The following is a 20,691-nucleotide window of genomic DNA, read 5'->3' as shown; positions in this document are numbered from 1 at the left end:
TTGTTGAAAATTAATTTTTGGAAGTAAAAAATTTAACTATAGCATTACCGGTTGAAAATGTATTTTTTTTTAATTAAAAAATTTGTTGTTTTTTTTATAAGGAAATAATTCTCGGTTAAAAATTCATCTGTTTTGGTAAATTTAGACTATTTTTGATTTCTAATTAAAATCTGTATTGCTTGAAAGTTGAACTCCTTTATAAAAAATTCATTTGTTTGTGTTTGGATTTATCACATTAGTTGATAATTTATCTCTTGGTTGACAATTAATTTTTTTAAACTAAACATTTATTTATTTCAACTGTTTTCCAAAAAACTCGACTCATGTTGAAAATCAATTTTATGTGACCGCGAAACACTGGTAAATAACAGTGATTTTATTTTTTTATCGGGAATTTGACAAATTTGTAGAAAAAAATCTATCCAAGTTTGATTTCAACCGTTTTTAAAAATAATTAGTTAAATTATTATCTTTTTCCATTCTGATATCATTCAGTTTACAATGAGTAATTACAAAATATTTCACTTAAAAAATTATCTGTTTTAGATTTAATTTTTAGGTGTACATTTTTCATTTTGAGAATTTTAAAGATCTTAAAAATTGATTTTGTTTTACAATTTAACTGTTTTCTTGAATATTCGTCTTCTTGATTAAAAATTGATCTTTTTTAGTTATAAATTTAATTATTTGTTTGAAATTTAAAATATTTTGTTACAAATTTATTTTGTTGTTTGACGATTTAACTATTTTGTTGAATATTTATGCTTGTTTTTTATTTTTTCTTGTTGTTGAAAATTGATCTTTTTTTAGTTGAAAATTCAACTATTTGGTTAAGGAGTCACCTTTTTTGGTAAAAAATTCCAGTACTTGGATCAAAGTTGAACGATTTGATTAAAAATTCATTTTTATCTGTTTAGTTGAATATTCGGTTTTCTGGTTGAAAATTAATTTTTTAAAGTAAAAAATTCAAATATTTTGTTAAAAAAATTTATTTTGGTGAAAATGCAACTGCTTAGTTGAAATTTGCTATGTTATATTAAAAATTGAACTGTTTTGTTAAAAATTGATTTCGTAGATTGAAAATTTATCAATTTTTGGGCAAATTCGTTTTTTTAATGGAAATATATTTCTTTAATTGAAAATTTAACTAGTCCATTTTCGGTTGGAAGTTGATTGTTTTTAGTTTATAAAATTAACTATTTGGTTGAATATTCATGTTTTTTTGGTAGAAAATTCCTCTCTTTTGGCAAAAATTTCAATAATTTGGTTGAAACTTTTTTCTTCTTTGTTGTAAATTCAACTCTCGTGCTGATTTTTTTTTTACACAACGATTAATTGTTTACAACATAGTTAAATCCGTTACCAAATTGTTGTTAAAACAACAACGATAAAAACGAAGTTTCTACACAAAAAAAAATGAATTTTATACCAACATTTTTAATTTTTAACAAAATAGTTTAATCCTCAACCAAAATAGATAAAGTTTCAACTCAGAAATTGCATTTTTAAACAAAAAAAGATGAAATTTCTATCAAAAAGTGAATTTTCTACCAAGAAAAAATTTCCAGTCAAGAATGAAAAATAATGTTAAGCAAATTGTTCAATTTTCAACAAAAAAGATTAATGTTTATCACAAAATTTTATAGTTGATATTTCTGCTACAAAACTTTAATAAAAAATAAAAACAGTTAGATTTGGCCGAACAGTATATATTTTCAACATGACTAGATTTTGACAAAAAAATTGATTTTCTACCAAAAAAAGACGAATTTTCTACAAAAAAAAAACATAATTTTTTAACCAAAATGTTGAATTTTTAACCAAAAAAGGAGCAGATAAAATGTTCGTTGAGAATGAATTTTCAATTGAAAAAAAAAGAATTTTCTATAAAACAGTATAAATTATACCAATTTGTTGAATTTTCAAGCCAAAAAGCCTAATTCTCTATCTAACAATTTAATTTTAAAAACAAGAACATGAAATAACAACAAAAAAGTTAATTTACAATTGATCAGTTGACTTTTTAAGTAAAATATTTGAATTTGTAGTTTAAAAAAACTTGTTTACAACCAAACTAATTTTTTATTTAATTTTTTTAACAAAAAAAAACCGAACTTTCAACTAAAATTATGAATCTTTCACGAAAAAAAAAATGAAATTTAAAAAAATTCGTTCAACTTTCAACCAAGGAGTGGAATTTTTAATAAATAATTTTTTCGGTTAAAAATTCTACTTTTTGGTTACAAATTCGACTTTTTGATTACAAATTCTACTATTTAGTTAAAGATTTAAATGTTTTATTGAAAATTACAATCTTTTGTTAAAAAGTGATCGTATTTGGACGAAAAATTATATTGTTTGGCAGAAAATGCATTTTTTAAAATTGAAAATTCATTTTTTTTTGGTGAAATATTCATCTTTTTTTATTGAAAATTAATTCTTTTTATTTGAAAAGTCTATTATTGTATTTTCATTTGATAAATAATCTCTTTTAATTAAGAAATATACTTTTTGTGAAAATTCAACCATTTTTTTTAAAGTCATCGTTTTTGGTCGAAAATTTATACTTTTGTAGAAAATTCATATTTTTTTGTTGAAAATTTATCTTTTGGTAGAAAAAGCTTTTTTTTTAGTTGTTGAAAATTAGACTTTTATATTTGAAAGTTAATAATTTTTTAAAGAAGTCTACCATTATATTTTTGGTGTTTAGTTCAAAATTTTAGAAATTGTTTGAAAGTTTATTTATTTTATTGAAAATTGAACTAGGTTCTTAAAAAGTCACCTTTTTTTGTTTAAAATTAACCTCTTGGTTCAAAAATTCTATTTCGATTGAAAGTTAGTTCTTTTTATCAAAAACAAAATAAACAAAAAAAGTATTATATTTCTTTTTCAGATAGAAAATCAATCCTTTTAGTGTACAAATTCTCATTTGTTAGAAAATTCATATTTTTTAGTTGAAAATTCGTCTTCCTTGTTTCAAAATTAAACTGGCTTGTAAAATTTTCATTTTTTCAAATTAAAAATTTAAGATTATGTTTGAAAATGAACCTCTTCCTGGATGAAGTTTAATCTTTTTTGTTTGAAAATTCGATCATTTGGTTCAATATTCTTCGATTAGTAAAGTGCAATAAAAACTGTATTTGGTGTGCAAGTTGTGATTTTGAATAAAATTGTACTTTTTGAACTGAAAAAGGTGACAAAAGATGAGAAACCTCAAAATAGGAAAAAAAATCCTAAAATGGGTGACAAAAGGTGACAAAATTTAATTATTTTTTGGTTAAAAAATTTATTTTTGATAATTGCAAATTCAAGTATTCCATTTTTGATTTAAAATTTATCTTTTTTAGTTGAAAATTTAACTATTTGTTTAAGAAGTCACCTTTTTTGGTAAAAAAATTCTAGTACTTGGATGAAAGTTGAACGATTTTATTAAAAATTCATTTTTAACTATTTTGTTGAATATTCGTTTTTCTGGTTGAAAATTAATTTTTTAAAGTTGAAAATTCAAATATTTTTTTGAAGAAATTGATTTTGTTGAAAATTCTTTTCTTTTTGATAGCAAAAAATTTCATTTTATGAAAATGCAACTGCTTAGTTGAAATTTCCTATGATATATGAAATATTGAACTATTTTGTTAAAAATTGATTTTGTAGATTGAAAATTTATCAATTTTTGGACAAATTCGTTTTTTCGTGGAAATGTATTTCTTCAATTAAAAATTTAACTAGTTTAAAAAATCAACTATTTGGTTAAATATTCATGTTTTTTTATAGAAAATTCTTCTTTTTTGGCAAAAAATTCAATCATTTGGTTGAAAGTTTTTTCTTCTTTGTTGTAAATTCAACGCTCGTGCTGAAAAATTAGTCTTTTTTTTTAATTCACTTATATTGTTAGAAATTTACCCTTTTTAGATTTAAAATGCAACTGTTTATTAACAAATTCATGTTTTTTGTGAAAGATTTCTCTCTTCAGTTCAAAATTTAACTTATTCTGTTGAAAATTTAGATTTTTTTTGTTAAAAAATTAAATTTTGTTAATTACAATTTTAAGTATTCCATATTTTAGTTCAATAAAATGTTTTTATTTAAATTCAAAAACTTTTTTCCTTGAAAATTGTAAAACTGAGCTTAAAGTTTAATTCCTTTGTTACAAATTCAGCTTTTTATTGAAGCTTCATGATTTTGCTTTAAAATTGAACTATTTTTTAAAATTTTATTTTTCTTGGCTTAATATTCATGTATTTTGTTTAAAATTCCTTTTTTTTTGTATAAAATTTTAAATTGATGTTGACAGTTTTTTTCTATTTTCCTGGAAAAATCTTTTTTGATTGAAAATTTAACGCTCTTGTTGAAAACTAGTCTGTTTGGTTCGAATTAAACTTTTTTCTTTAAATTAAAAACCTTTTTGGGTTGTATATTCAACTACTTAGTTAAAAGCTGAACGTCTTTGTTAAAAATTCATAATTTTAGTTGAAAATTTAAATATTTTTTGGAAATTCTGTTTTATGGGGTGAAAATTCGAGCTTTTTGATTAAAAAATATAATTACTTGGTTAAAAACTCATCTGCTTTGATGTTGAAAGTCTTTTTTTTTAACTGAAAAATTCAACTATTCCATATTTTTCTTATGTTTATCTTTTTTATTTGATTCTAAATGTTTTGATAAAAAAAATGTTTTTTTGAATAAAAAAATCTATTATTGGCGTAAGAAAATCAACTCTTTTGTTGAAATTTTCTCGTTTTCATCTGAAAATTGATTTTTTTTTGGTAGAAATGTTATCTTTTTTATTAAAAGTTCAACTTTTTGGTTAAAAATTCATCTGTTTTGGTGAATTAAAACTATTTTTGATTTATAATTAAAATCTTTATTGCTTGAAATTTGAACTCCTTTGTTAAAAATTCATTTGATAATGTTTGGATTTATCACGTTAGTTGATCATTTATTTCTTGGGTGAAAATTATGTTTTTTTAACCAAAATTTAATTTAATCGAACTTTTAATAAAAAAACTGTATAAAAAAGATTTTTAGTTGATCAACTGTGAATGTACATTATAATAATTTGTATAATTGAACAAAGCAAATCGGAATCATTTTAATTTTTAAAATATCTTCAAAATAATATATTCGTAATTAAAAGCTTCTATTAAATTTCAAATATTGTTTCAATCTAAAATTTGAAATTTTTCAATTAAGAAAAACAACAATTGCTTAATATTTATAAATATTTGACTATTAATTTAAAATCAGTCATTATAAATCCAATTTTTAAGTAAAATTGTTTAATTTTGTTGTATAAATAAATATTGAACATCTATTATTCCTAGGAAAAATTCGAGTAAATTTAAGAAATATTTATAAGTTTTCTATGGAAGTTTCAATGCAAATAATTTAATAAAAAATATAGATTTTTGCAGATTTCGAACAGAAAATTTCTAAGCTTTTTAAGAATTGTGAAAGACTTCAAAAGAATAAAAAATATTTTCTTTCTTAAGAATCCTAGGAAAATTGAAAATGATTTTTCATTTAAAAATAATAATTTTAGAGAATATTTTTTAAAAAATTGTCAAATATGAATCTGGGAGATTTTAAGGAAATTTGGCAAATTTTGCAGGATTTTTTACAACATTTTACACCAATTTGCATCATTTTGAAAGAAGTTTAGAAGTTATGAAAAAATTTCAAACCTAATTTGAAATTTGAAAAAATATAAAAAAGCGTGTAGATTTTTTAAAAGTTTGAAATAAAAATATTAATCTTTTTAAAATAATTTTTGGTTAAAAATTCGTGCTTTTGGATTAAAAATTTAATTTTTTCCTTAAAAATTATTTCTTGTTGAAAAATCATACTTCTTGATTCAAAAATTCTGCTGTTTTGTTGCAAATTTAAGTATTTCGTAAAGACATTTAAATGAGATTAAAGTCAAATTTAAAATCCTGTTGAACGTCCAGTAATCAAATTATTGTGCAGAATTCCTGAAATAAAACCAAGAATCCAACGACCAAATTTGGACAACCACCAGAAAATGTTCCTATTGAAATTTGAAAAAAAGATAACAATTCTATCCTAAAAAAGAAAAGAAAAAAATTTCATATTTTTGCACAAAAATTCCTCGTTTTTTCTCAGTAATTTTTCGCATTAATAATGATTATTATTAATATTATTATCAATATTTTATTCTTTTTTTTGTTGCAAATTTTCTTAAAAAGACATTCTTTTTGGTGGCAAACTGAACTGTTTTGTTTAGAATCGTCTTTTTGGGTTCAAAATTCAACCCTTTTCGTAGAACATTAACCTGTGATTTGAAATTCATATTTTGTTGCTGATATTAAACTGAAATCTTTCGGATAAAAAGTATATTTTTCTGAACATTTAAAAAAAATTTTTTATTCAAAAGTTATCTTTTAGTTTTCATCTTTTTTAGTCAACTGGAATCCTTTTTGTATGAACATTCAACTATTATTTTTAAATTTTTTCGTATGAAGTTATTTTTTGCTATAAAATTCATATTATAATCTTGAAAAGTCAATTGCAATCTTTTTTAAGTGAAAATTCCTATTTCAAAACTTTTTGAAAAAAAATAATTTTTTGTTTAAGTTTAATATTTTGGTGTTATAATAGTTATAAATTAAACTATTTTGTAAAAAAGGTCATATTTTTTGATTGAAATATCTACTGTTTTATTGAAAATTTAACTTTTTTCTAAAAAATCTACTTTTTGTTCAAAATTAGTCTTTCTGTTTTAAAAATTGATCTGTTTTAGAAGGAAGTTCGTCTGTCTTGGATGAAAATGCAATTTTCGTTGAAAGTTGGACTTCTTTGTTTAAAATTTTCAATTATTTAAATTATTAAAATTATTAAAATCATTTCATTATGTAATTAATTATTTAATTGTTTCGTTCATTTTTTGTACTGAATTATTTCGTTGAATATTCATGTCTTTTGTGAAAAACTCTTTTTTTTTTAAAGTTGAACTAATTTGTTTAAAATGAATTTTGTTGGTTGAAGATTCATTTATTTGACTGAATTTTAATTATTTTGTTGACTTTTTTTCTAACCTTTTATTCGACTTAAAAGTTTAAAACTTAACTATCTGTTTAATTATTTATGTATTTTGTTAAGTATCCGTCTTTTTGGTTGAATTCAACTATTTTTTATTTAAAATTTAAATCTTTTTTGGTTTAAATGTCAAATATTATATTTTCCATTGAGAATCCATTTTTTTGTTGAAAGTTGAACTACTTGGTTTAAAAATAATTTTGTTGGTTGGAGATTCATTTCTTTAATTGAAAATTCGTCTTTTTGGCTGAATTTAATGGATTTTTATTTCAAATAAAAATTTGTTGGCTGAGGATTCATTTATTTTGTTGAAAATTCGCCTTTTTGACTGAATTTAACTGTTTCCGATTTCAAATTAAATTTTGTTTTGGTTCAAGTATCAACTATTACATTTTCCTTTGAGAATCCATTTTTTTTAAAGTTAAACTAATTTGTTTAAAATGGATTTTTTTGCTTGAAGATTGATTTATTTGATTGAATTTTAATTATTTTGTTAAAAATTGTTTATCTTTCTAAACTTTTTTTTAACTTAAAAGTGTAAAACTTAACTATCTGTTTAAATATTCATGAATTTTGTTGAAAATCTGTCTTTTCGGTTGAATTCAACTATTTTTTATTTGAAATTTTAATCTTTTGGTTAAAATATCAAATATTATATTTTTCATTGAGAATTAACTTTTTTTCATAAGGTGAACTACTTTGTTTAAAATGAATCTTGTTGGTTGAAAATTCATTTATTTTATGGAATTTTTCATTTTGTTTGAACCTTTTTTTTTAAATTAAAAGTTTAAAACTAAACTATTTAGTTAAAATTACATTTTTTTCCGATTAGGAATAATATTCTTAGATCGATATTTTTGGACTGCAAAGTTCTTGCAAGTCAAAAATAAGTGTTCATTTTTGCGATAAATGATAGTCTTTAATCACAACTTCATATCTGAACTTTGGCTAGAAATTCTTCCAACTATTTGGCACAACATTGAACTTTTCTGGCTCGGATTTAAAGATTTGCTGTGGTATTTACGTAAGCCGGTCGTCTCGTGTAGACGATCCAATCCAATTAGCCGCGAGAAAACAAGTGATGTAAACATATTGTAAAATGATTTACAATGTTTCATTACGTTAGCGGTTCTTTTTATTGAATTAGGTACACGTGACTTCTTTGCGGAAGTTCAGACCAATCTATAAAATGTAAAAAAAAAGATGCATTTTCAACAAAATACATGATTTTTCAACTAAAAATGGAATGGTTACATTTTTAATTTAAAAAAAAACAATTTTTAATAAAAAAGAAGTGAATTTCCAGGAAAATAGTTAAATTGTCATCCAAAGAAATTAATTTTCATCTAAAAAGTGAACCTTTTGCCAAAAAAAAACAAAATGGTACAAATTTTAATTGCTTGAAAGACGAATTTTCAAAAAATATATGATTTTTCAACTAAAAATTATAGATTTTTAATCAAATATGGAATAGTTCAAGTTTTAGTCGACAAAAATAATTTTTTCTAAAAAAAGGAACGAAATTTCAAAAAATAGTTCAATTTTCAACCAAAGACATAAGTCTTGAACCAATTGAATGCATTTCTAACGAAATAGTTCATCTCTCAATCAAGTAAGTTTAATTTTTAAAAAATATATAATTTTCTACTCAGAAAGATTTTAATTTTAATTTAAAAACAGTGTAAATAAACCAAAAAAGTAGAATTTTCAATAAATAAAAAAAAACAGTTAAAAAAATTAATTTTTAACTAAAAAGCGAATTTTCAAACAAAATAGTTTAGTTTTCAACAAAATATATGATTTTTTAACTTAACATGAGAGGTGTTCAACCAAATATAGAATAGTTTATTTTTGGTAAAAATATTTCCATAAAAAAAAGAACGAATTTCCGAAAATAGTTCAATTTTCAACCAATTAAATGAACCTTTAAGCTACTGTTCAACTTTCAAACAAGTAAGTTGAATTTTCTACCAAAGAAAATTATTTTCAACAAAATATATGAATTTTTAAGTAAAATGTGAATCTTAGTAAATAAATAAAATAATAATAATAATGATTGTACCGAAGCTATTTAACTTTCAGTCAAGCACATAAATTATAAAATAAATTTTTTAATAAATTAGTTGAATTTGCTCCAGCAAAAATTTTATTCAAAATTAATAAGTTTTCAGGAAAAAAAGACAAATTTTCTACAAAACAGTTGAATTTCCAACACGAAAATGTATAACTGAATTTTCAGCAGTTAAAAGTTTAAAAATAATTGTATTCTCAATTTTTAACAGTTGAAAATTTAACTTTGAAAATTAAAGAGATGTGAATTTTGAACAAATAACAGGTGAAATTTCAACAGTTGAAAATTGAATGTTCATCAATTGTCATTAGTTTAATTTTTAAGTGATCAAATTTTCTTTCAATTTGAATTGTCTTAAATTTTCAACTATTGAAAATGGTAGAAACTTGAAATCTCAATTTTCGAAAGATGAATTTTCAATTTTCTTTCAATTCTAGCAGTTGAAAATTTAATTTTCATTTTTCTCCTATTTGAAGTTTTCAGCAATAAAATTTTTAACATTTGAAAAATTAACTGTTAAAAATAGAAGAATAATTAATCTTGAATTATCAACACTTTTATTTATAACTGTTGAAAAATGAAGAAAAATAAATGTTTAAAATTCGAATTTTCAAGTTTCAGCAGTTGAAAATTTAATTTTGAAAAATTAACTCTTCAAAATTAAAGGAAAACCTAATTTTTAATTGATGAATTTTCTTCAATGGAAAAAATTTTGGCTTTAGTGTTTTATTGTTTGAATTTCATTGGCCGTGGCAAATGTTTGCGGGCCGGGGAAAATCCGGAAATGAAATTAACTGTTAAAAATAAAAAAAAAGTTGAATTATCATTACATACTTATATTTTTAACTATAGAAAATCAAAGAAAATTAAAAACTGAATATTCTAAATTTTATTTTTCAATTTTTAGCAGTCGAAAATTTCCTTTTGAAAAATGAAGTGTTGAAAATAAAAATTGAATTCTCAATCTTTAACAAGTTAAAAATCTAAGTGGAAAAAATGATCTGTTAAAAATTAAAAGAAACCCTAATTTTTAACAGGAATTTTTCAATTCCGAATAATTGTAAATTAAAATGAATTGAAAAGTTAAGAAAATTAAAATGAATTGAAATGTTAGGAAAATTAAACTGCTGAGAATTAAAGAAAATTGAAAACTCAACTGATGAAAATTTAACTTTCGAATGTTGAAAATTGAAAATAGAAGAAAATTAAATTTTCAACGGTTGAAATTTGAAAATTCGGGTATCAATTTACTTCAATTCTCAACAATTGAATATTAAAAGAAATTTAAATGTTAATAAAATTAAACTGCTGAGAATTGAAGAAAATAACAATTCAATTGGATCAAATTCCATTTTTAAAGATTGAAAATTCAACTTTTAAAATTTGAAAATAGAATAATATTTTTAATTGAATTTATAAGTTCTGAAATTTCAAAATTCCAGTTACAATTTTCTTTATTTTTGAACAGTTTGAAATTCAAAAGAATTAAAAAACTGAAAGAAAACTGGAAATTTAATTTTCAACAGTTGAAAATTGAAGGAAATTGGAAATGCAACTGTTGGAAATGTTAAAATATAATTTTACTTCTGAGAATTGAAGAAAAATCAAAATTCAACTTGTTAAAATACAATTTTTATAGGTTGGAAAATCAACTTTTGAAAATTGAATAATAATTCAAATTGAATTTTTAAGTGCTGAAAATTCAAAATTTCCATTTTCTTAATTTTTTAACAGCTTGAAATTCAAAAGAATTGAAGAAAATTGAAAACTCAATTTTTAATTTACAAATTTTGAAAATTCAACTGTTAAAAATGAAACCAATGAAAATTGAAGAAAATGCCATTTTCAACTTCGGAAAATTTAAAGAAACTGCTGCAATTTAAAGAAAATCGAAAAGTAGAAAACTAGAAAATCTAAAAGTAGAAAATTTAGCTATTAAAAATTCACCCGATAAAAATTGCATTTTCAACAGATGAAAAATTCACATATTAAAAATGCAACTGTTGAAAATTCAATTTAACAGTTAAAAAAGGAACTGTTGATAATCCAAAATTCTACTTTTCTTCTACTATTAAAAGTTAAATTTGCAACAGTTTAAAATCCAATTTTTTTCAATTCTCGTCAATTTAAAGTTTAAGACAATTTTTATTTAAAGAAAATTAAACTGCTGAGAATTGAAAAAAATCGAAACCCCAACTGTTAAAAATTCAATTTTTGAAAATTCAACTGTACAACATTTTATTTTTGAAAGCTGAAACTGGATGAAAATTTGAAATTGAAATTTCTCCTACTGATAATTGAAAATTCAACTGTTAAAAATTCAAGATAATTGAAAAAAATGAAACCGCTTTGATTTGAAGACAATTGAAAATTCAGTTTTCATTTCTTAAAAGTAGAAAATTCAACTGATAAAATTGAAAGAAATTCACCTTTTAAAAAATGAGATTTTCCTTTAATTTTTAACCGCTAAAAATTCAGTTTCCAATTTTCAACAGAAAAAAAAACAAGAGAATTAAATATTCAAGGTAAATCAAACTTCAATTTTCATTTCTCAAAATTAGAAAATTTAACTTCTATAAAATTCAACGAATAAAAATTGAAGAAGATGCACATGTTAAAAATTCAGTTTTCTTTTATTTTTAACAGTTAATCGGATATGTCTGTTCTCAATTTTCTTTAGGGCCGTTTTGAAAGTTTATGGAGCGATTGAAAAAAAAAAAATGTTGAAAACGTGTCCGGCTGGGACTCAATGGGTGAACTAAAACTTACCTACATAATATATTAATTTTTTTCAGGCTCTCGAACGTAATATGTCCTTGAGCGGGCAGTACTTAGAAGAGCTGAGTCGTCGTTACAAGAAACAAGTGGAAGAAATGCAGCGCTCCCTCGAGCGTGCAACTTCCGCAATGAGCGAGGAATCGCGCAAAGGCGAAGAGCGCGACTCCCGAAGAGCGGAAGAGATCGCCGCTCTTCGCGAGGAAATCCGATTCCTCTCAAAATCGGTCGAGAGTCTCCTCTACGATCGGGACAGTTGGCAGAGTAAATTATTAAACCTCGGCCAACACATAATCCTCATCTTTGTCAATGTCATCCTCATCATCTTCATCATCTCCTACTGTCGACGATCCGTCGACTTTGAGGACGAGGAGCGCGAAATCGATCAGTCCACCGAGACTCAAAAACCCACCCATCAGCGAAAAGCCGCCGACCTGCTCGCGGAGAAGACGCTTCTTCTGAAGAAAGCGAAGAAGCGCAGACCCAGTGAAATCGCCTCGAACATATCCGGCACCTACGAGGAATTGATGATCGAGGATCAGAGGCTGGCAGTCGCCTCGAAAAAGGAGAAAAAGCGAAAACGCAAGAAGGAGATGACGCGGCGAATTGCGAATGGAGTGACAAAAACCGAAGTGGTTCGCTACAAGGGAATTCTCAACCATCTTCCCGCCGTTTTGCCCTCGAGAAGGTCCTCCTCCATCGAGACGCCAACAATCATCAACGAATCCGAGAATTCGTTCGACAAGAGGCCCGATTCCGCGCCGGAAAATTACAGAGGCTGGACTCACGAGAATCGGGAGAACCGAATCGAGATTTTGTCGACTCGCGAGGTATCTGAAGTTGCTCAAAGTTCCGCTCTTCAGAGTGCAGCCCAGCTGAAGAAGAAGGTGACTCTGCTCGCCGGGAGTGACGAGGTGGAAGTCGCCGAGTCGTCGAAAAAGGGCGGCAAAACGGGGATTTTGAAAGGGAAACTCTCGTCGCCCTCGTTCATGAAAACTGCGCTCGGCTCGCGCAGCAAACGAATCTCGACGACGAGTAATGGCGAGCGGAAATTGGAAAATTCCGAGTCGAGTCTTCGGCCGGTTGTCGAGGGACAGGCAAATGGAGGTGCGACGAATGGCTACGCCGAGGAGAGTGACAGGAGCAGTAGTGCGACGCCCACTTCGGGGAAGAAAGAGAAAAAAAGCACGGGCTTGAAGAAGATGGTGAGAAAACTCTTTTGATTGAAAGTAGGCTCGAACTTTTAGGGACTTTTTTTCCCTCGAAAGATTTGAGCAGCAAGAGCCGGGAAACGATAGAAGACTTGTAGTGTGCCATTTGATTAGAGAAGCTTTTTTGAGAGTAGAAAAAAAAGAGAGAGAGAGAAGTGACTTGTTTCTGAGGTTCGAGAATCGAAATCGCTAGGTAGCTTGTTTTTTGAGGCTCAAGCTTGAATGACTGTGATTGCAATTCTAGTTTCGAAGAGAGACTATTTTTTTTTCCTCCAGATTTTTATTGATTCAATTTTTTATTGTATTGAAATTTGAGTGGTTTTTGAAAATTGAGGTGATTGTCGCTTTAATTGTTTTAACGCGAATTTTAAGAACTCTAATTGCAATCTGATTTTTACTTTGTGTAGAAATATTAAATTGATGTTGGTAAATTGAGACGGAGGATGATCAGAGTTGGGATTGTTTTTTTTTTTTAAGTTTGATCAATTCCATTGGATGACTTTCAATTTTCGATAAGATTATTTGAGAATCGTGAATCGTTTTTGGAATATTGACTTTTTTCGTACACTTTTTTTATGTTTGAAATGTTTATTTATTAAATTTGGGTATAAAATTGTGTGAGTATAATTTCGGTTGACGTTTGTTTTGAATATAACTTCAAAATTGAAGCAAATTGAATTTTTAACTGTTGAAAATTAAAGACAGTTGAAATTTGAATTTTTAATGGTTGAAAATTAAAATAAAATTAAATTTTTCAACAATTAAATTTTCAACTTTATTTAAATTTTAGCATTTTCAAATTTCATTATCATTTTTATTTTATTTTCAATTTTCAACAGTAACAATTTTAACAGTTGAAAATGAAGAAAATTAAATTTTCAATTATCAGCACTTCCATTTTAAACTGCTGAAAATTGAAGAAAATGTAAAATTTAATTTTAAAAAGTTGAATTTTGAGTTCTCTTGAATTTTTATTGATAACAATTGAAAATTAAATTGTCAATGGTTGAAAATGAACACAAAATTGGAAATTGAATTTTTTTTCAACAATTGAACTTTCAATTTTCAACACTTAAATTTTCAATTTTATACAAATTCTAGAATTTAAAAATTTCATTATCATTTTTATTTTGTTTTCAATTTTCAACAATAAAATTGTTAACAGTTGAAAATAGAAGAAAATTAAATTTTTAATTTTCAACACTTCCATTTTTAACTGCTGAAAATTGAAGAAAATTTAAAATTTATTTTTCATAAGTTAAATTGTTAATTTTCAGCATTTGAAAATTTTATTTAGAAAAATAAAGTTTTAAAAATGAGTTTTCTTTAATTCTTAATAGTTAAATTTTCTACTTTTGAGAAATAAAAATTATATTTTCAATTTTCTTCAATTTTAAATTATCTTGAATTTTGAGTTCTCTTGAATTTTTTATTGTTTAAATTGGAAATTCAATTTTCAATAGTTGAAAATTAAAAGAAAATTGAATTTTTCAACAATTGAATTTTCAACAATTGAATATTCGACTTTATTTAAATTTCATCATTATTTCATTTATTATTTCATTATCATTTTTCTTCTATTTTCAATTTCCAACAATAAAATTTTCAACAGTTGAAAATAGAAGAAAATTAAATTTTGAATTATCAACACTTCCATTTTTAACTGCTGAAAATTGAAAAAAACTTAAAATTTAATTTTCAAAAGTTGAGTTGTTAATTTTCAGCATTTGAAAATTTTATTTAGAAAAATAAACTTTTAAAAATGAATTTTCTTTAATTGTTAACAGTTAAATTTTCTACTTTTGAGAAATAAAAATTATATTATCAGTTTTCTTCAATTTTAAATTATCTTGAATTTTCTGTTCTCTTGAATTTTTTATCGTTGAAAATTGGAAATTAAATTTTCAATGGTTGAAAATGAAAGAAAATTGAATTATAAACAATCGAATTTTCAATTTTCAACAGTAGCATTCTTAACAGTTGAAAATAGAAGAAAATTAAATTTTGAATTTTGAACACGTCCATTTTTATATGATGATAATTGAAGAAAATTTAATATTTAATTGTAAAAAGTTGAATTTTTAATTTTCAGCTTTTGAAAATTTAATTTAGAAAAAATAAACTTTTAAAAATGAAAAAAAAAACCTGAACTTTCAAAAGATAAATTTTTAACATGTAAATTTTCTACAATTTTTAACAGATCAATTTTATTTTATTGTTGAAAATTAAAACAAAATTAAAAATTAAAATTTTCAACAATAGAATTTTCAACTTTATTTAAATTCTAGAATTTTAAAATTTCATTATTATTTTTCATCTATTTTCAATTTTCGAAAGTGAAATTTTTAACAGTTGAAAATAGAAGAAAATTAAATTTTGAATTATCAACACGTCCAGTTTTAACTGCTGAAAATTGAAAAAAAATTTTAATTTAGTTTTCAAAAGTTGAATTTTGAATTTTCAGCATTTGAAACTTTAATTGAGAAAATTAAACTTTTAAAAATGAATGAAAACTGAATTTTCAAAAGATAAATTTTTAACATGTAAATTTTCTTCAAATTTTAACAGATAAATTTTCTACTTTTGAGAGATTAAAATTGTATTTTCAATTTTCTTCAATATTAAATTATCTTGAATTTTCAGTTTTCTTGACTTTTTTATTGTTAATGATTGAAAATTCATATTTCAATGGTTGAAAATGAAAACAAAATTGAAAATTGAATTTTTCAACAATTGAATTTTCAATTTTCAGCAGTTGAATTTTCAACTTTATATAAATTCTAGAATTTTAAAATTTCATTATCATTTTTATTTTATTTTCAATTTCCAACAATAAAATTTTTAAGATTTGAAAATGAAGAAAATTAAATTTTGAATGATCAGCAATTCCATTTTTAACTGCTTAAAATTGAAGAAAATGTAAAATTTAATTTTAAAAACTTGAGTTGTAATTTTCAGCATTTGAAAATTTAATTTAGAAAAATAAACTTTTAAAAATGAATTTTCTTTAATTGTTAACAGTTAAATTTTCTACATTTGAGAAATCAAAGTTATGTTTTCAATTTTCTTCAATTTTAAATTATCTTATATTTTCAGTTCTCTAGAATTTTTTATTGTTGAAAATTGGAAACTAAATTTTTAATGATTGAAAATTAAAGAAAATTGAGTTATAAACAATTGCATTCTTAATTTTCAACAGTTGTAAATTAAACCTTGAAAATGAAAGAGATGTGAATTTTCAGCAAATAACAGGTGAATTCTTAAGAGATTCATTTTCTTTTAATTTGAATTGTCTTGAATTTTCAACAGTTGGAAATATAATTTTGAAAAATGAATTGTTAGTAAAAAAGAGAACTCAATTTTTAACAGATAAATTTTTAATTGGCTATTTTAAAAAAAATTTTATCAGTTGAATTTTTAACATCTAAATTTTCTACCTTAGAGAAGTGAAAGTAGAATTTTTAATTTTCTTCAATTCTCAACGGTTTAATTTTCTTTAATTTTCAATTCTAATGATTTTTTACTCTTAAAAATTGAAAACTGATTTTTTTGTTTGAAAATTTATATTTTGTATCTAATTTCAGTTCTCAACAATAGAATTTTCAATTTTGGAAAATTGAATTTTCCGCAGTTGTTTTCAATTTTCTTCAATTATCGGTAGTTGAATATTTTTTAGACTTCAATTGTCTAGAATTGAAGAAAATTCACAGCTGAATTTTCGATTACTTTAAATTTCAGCAGTTGAAAATTTATTTTTCGTCATTTTAAATTGATTTATTTTGTTCAATTCTGAGCAGTTTAAATTTTGAATTATCAATAGTTGCTTTTTCAACGATTGAAAATGGATTTCTGTTTCATTTTCAACGGTTGGACTTTCCGATGTTAAAAATGCATTTTCTTCAATTTTCATTGGTTTCATTTTTAACAGTTGAATTTTCAAGATATATAAATTAAAAATTGAGTTTTCAATTTTAATTCCTTTGAATTTCAAGCTGTTAAAAAATTAAGAAAATTGAAAAAGGAAATTTTGAAATTTCAGCACTTAGATATTCAATTTGAATTATTCGATTTTCAATTTTCAAAAGTTGATATTTCAACCTATAAAAATTGTATTTTAACAAGTTGAATTTTGATTTTTCTTCAATTCTCAGAAGTAAAATTATATTTTTCAATTAAATTCCTTTGAATTTTTACTGTTGAAGAATTGAACTGTTGAAAATTAAATTTCCAGTTCTCTTGAATCTTTAAAAACTAGAAATTCACTTTAAAAAAGTGAATTTTGCAATAAAAACAAGTGTGAAAAAGTATAAACTTACTTTATTTTACAAGAGAATTTAATATATATATAGAAAAATGGAAAACTAGAGTTTTTCGAAAACGGGTCATAATTATTAAATAATTTTTTCACAAATTAATAGTCATCCAATGAAATTGATAAAATTGAAAAAATCCCTTCACTGTGAGTAAAAAGTTGGCTTGAAAGTCGATATTTGTAGTCGCTTGAAAACGTATCTTTGATTTCGTTTTCGGACTTTTGAATCTTTCAGAATGATCAGAAACTGAAAAGGAAGACGATAAGGAAAAGGAGGAGGAGAAACTGCAGGATCTGAAAAAAATCTGGAATCTTTTCAATGCAAATCTCTTTGAGAGAGAGAAAAAAAAGAGTTGATTTTAGGATATTTTTATTACAAAACGTTGATCTATTTTATCTCGTGTTGAAAATGTTTTTGTAATCCGTTTTAGTAAACGAATTTTTGACACGGAATAAAATAATTCATTGCGAATGAAAATTTCTCACCTGATTGGCTAGATATTTGAAATATCTGTAGATTAGGATAGATAGGATATGAAATTAACTCAGTGACGATCCTAGAAATCACTGAGGAATTAAGGATAAAACAAGTGGACGATCTCTGCACAATTATAAAGATCGCTCTTGTTTTTAGCTTTGATAATTTACCAAAGAAAGACTCAGTGCTGAAAATTATTCGGAGTTTGTTTTCCAGCTTTTTAAAAAAATTATTCAGTTTTTGAAGTTTCCTTTATATCGGTTTCTAGCGCACAAATAAATTTTTCCAACAAAATTGTAAATAATTATTCGAGGTTTTTAGGAATTTGATGAAATTGGAAAAAGCGTTTACGTAATATATTTGCTATTGTGTTCTACACGAAATTAGCAAAAGTTATTGATAAAAATGATATTATAGATATATTTCGGTTTTAGGTGAACGAAGTTTAGGAAAAAAAACTAGTCAATTTGTAGGCATTCTTTGGAGACTATCTTTGAATTTTTTCCTTTAGAGTTTTTTTTTTTTAATTTCCTGAATCGATTTTCGATACACTTTTGTCGGAACGAATTTTCTGCACTTGATTACGATTTGCATCGATATGCAAAAATAGAAGGGTAAACTTTGCCATTAGGGTGTTGCTTAAAAATTAAAATTTTTATTTTTTGAAACGGTGAACCTCAAATTTTGTTCTCAAAATTGAAAAAAATCCCTGGAGTTTTTCAAGTTTTAAAATTTTATTCTATAGGTGCAAAAAAGAATAAAAAATTTTTTGTACCAAAATTTTGTTTGGAGGGATATCGTTTTGAAAAATGAAACTTGTAATTTTTAAGTGTGATTCTACTTGCCATCTAGTAGTTTGCAGTAATGCGCTCTGTGATAAATCGCCCCAATGTTGGGGGGAAAAAATTTTAAGGAATGGAGCGAACATCTGAATATTTAAATCCTGTGTGAAAGGCTTTCTATTATTAATGATTAATGTGCATTTACCAATTACGATTATTTGCGTGGGTTAGGGTGGTCAAAAAATTCATTTTTATTTTTTTTTTTAGATTTCATTCCCTAATTTTGAGTTATTTGGTGAAACAAACATTTTTTTTTTAGGTAGCTCTTAGTTCCAAAGCGTTAAAAAATCAATAAATTAATTTTTAATTATATCTTTTCTCAATTTTATGAAAATTTTAAATGGAAAATTATAAGATACAAAATAAAAAAACATATTTTTTGTTTCGTTTATTAAAAATACAAAGTTAAATTTTGTTTTACTTTTAATTTTTTTTACAATTTTCAGCAGTTGAAAATTAAATTTTTGCTAATTTTCAGTTATCTTCGAATTAAAACAATTAAATTTTCAAATGTTGAAAATGAAACAAAATGGAATTTTCAACTGTTAAAAATTAAAGAAAGTTGATAATTGAATTTTTCAGCAATTGAACTTTCAACTTTATTTAAATTCTAGAATTTAAAAATTTCATTACAATTTTTCTTCTATTTTCAATTTTTAGCAGTTGAAATTAGAAGTAATTTAAATTTGGAACTATCAACACTTCCATTTTTAACTGCTGAAAATTGAAGAAAAATACAAATTTAATTTTCATCACTTGAAAATTTAATTTTAAAAAATAAAATTTTAAAAATGAAAGAAAACTGAATTTTCAAAAGCTAAATTTTTCAGATGTGAATTTTCTTCACTTTTTAAAAGTTAAATTTTTTACTTTTTAAAAATGAAAATTGTATTTTCAATCTTCTTCAATTTTAAATTATCTTGAATTTTCAGTTCTCTTGAATTTTTTATTGTTGAAAAATGGAAATTGAATTTTCAAAGGTTGAATATGAAATAAAATTTAATTATAAACAATTTAAATTTGACAGTTGAAAATTTAACTTTGAAAATTACAGAGATATTTCATTTTTTAACAAATAACAGGTGAATTTTCGAACAGTTCAAAATTTAATTTTCTACAACTTCAATCAGTTGAATTTTTAAGAGATTAATTTTCTTTAAATTTGAATTGTCTTGAATTTTCAATTTTCTTTTAAATCTAAGATTTGAAAATGTAATTTTAATTTTTTTTCCTATTTTAAATTTTTAGAAGTAAATTCATAATTGAATTTCAGCATTTGAAAATTCAAATCTTGCAAAGTAAAGAAAATTATTGAATTTTCATCTGTTAAAAATTCAATTAGCAATTTTCGTCCATTTTCAACAGTAAGAAATTCAATTTTCAGTTTTCTTCCATTTTCAACAGTAAAAAATTCAATTTTCAGTTTTCATCAATTTTCGAATTTTGATAATTTCATTATCAATTTTCAACAGATAAAAATTGAATTCTCTTCATTTTTCAACACTTGAATATATCATTTTCCTTGATTTCCAAAAACTGAATTTTCACCTGTTAATGATTTAAATTCAGCGTTTGAAAATTCAATTACCATTTTTTTTTCTATTTTCAACAGTTCAAAATTCATTTTTCAATTTTCTTCAATTTTCAATAGTTGAAAATTGAACTTTTCCAGCTATCTTCAATTTATAAAAATTTAATATTCAAAATTTAAATATAGAAGAGAATTGTGGATTGAATTTTCAACAGTTCGAAAATTCAAATGTTGAGAATGAAAGAAAATTAACTGTTGAAAACAAGATTCAATTTTCTTCAATCTTTAATTCTTTTACATTTTCTTTCATCTTCAACAGTTGAACATTCAGTTTAAAAAAAAACTGAATTTCCAGTTTTCTTTTCCTTCAATTTAAAACAACTGGATTTTCTACAATTGATTTTTCATCTGTTAA

At 23.7% G+C, this 20,691-nt stretch overlaps 1 protein-coding gene across 1 annotated transcript in view; it reads left to right on the top strand.

The window, feature by feature from the left end:
- LOC117174196 (SUN domain-containing ossification factor) overlaps window positions 1–19,009 on the top strand; it is a 165,397-nt gene extending 146,388 nt beyond the window's left edge. Inside the window, exons 6-7 of the mRNA XM_033363058.1 lie at window positions 11,923–13,107; window positions 17,661–19,009. Of these exons, the coding sequence (XP_033218949.1) occupies window positions 11,923–13,107; window positions 17,661–17,723 (1,248 nt within the window). The 3' untranslated portion in view covers window positions 17,724–19,009. The remainder of the gene's footprint in view (window positions 1–11,922; window positions 13,108–17,660) is intronic.
- The last annotated feature ends 1,682 nt before the right edge of the window (window positions 19,010–20,691 follow it).

The sequence above is a fragment of the Belonocnema kinseyi genome, chromosome 6 (assembly GCF_010883055.1).
Source record: "Belonocnema kinseyi isolate 2016_QV_RU_SX_M_011 chromosome 6, B_treatae_v1, whole genome shotgun sequence".
NCBI lineage: Eukaryota > Metazoa > Arthropoda > Insecta > Hymenoptera > Cynipidae > Belonocnema > Belonocnema kinseyi.
Note: the sequence above shows the minus strand (reverse complement) of the source record. Positions and strands in the feature narration are given on the sequence as shown.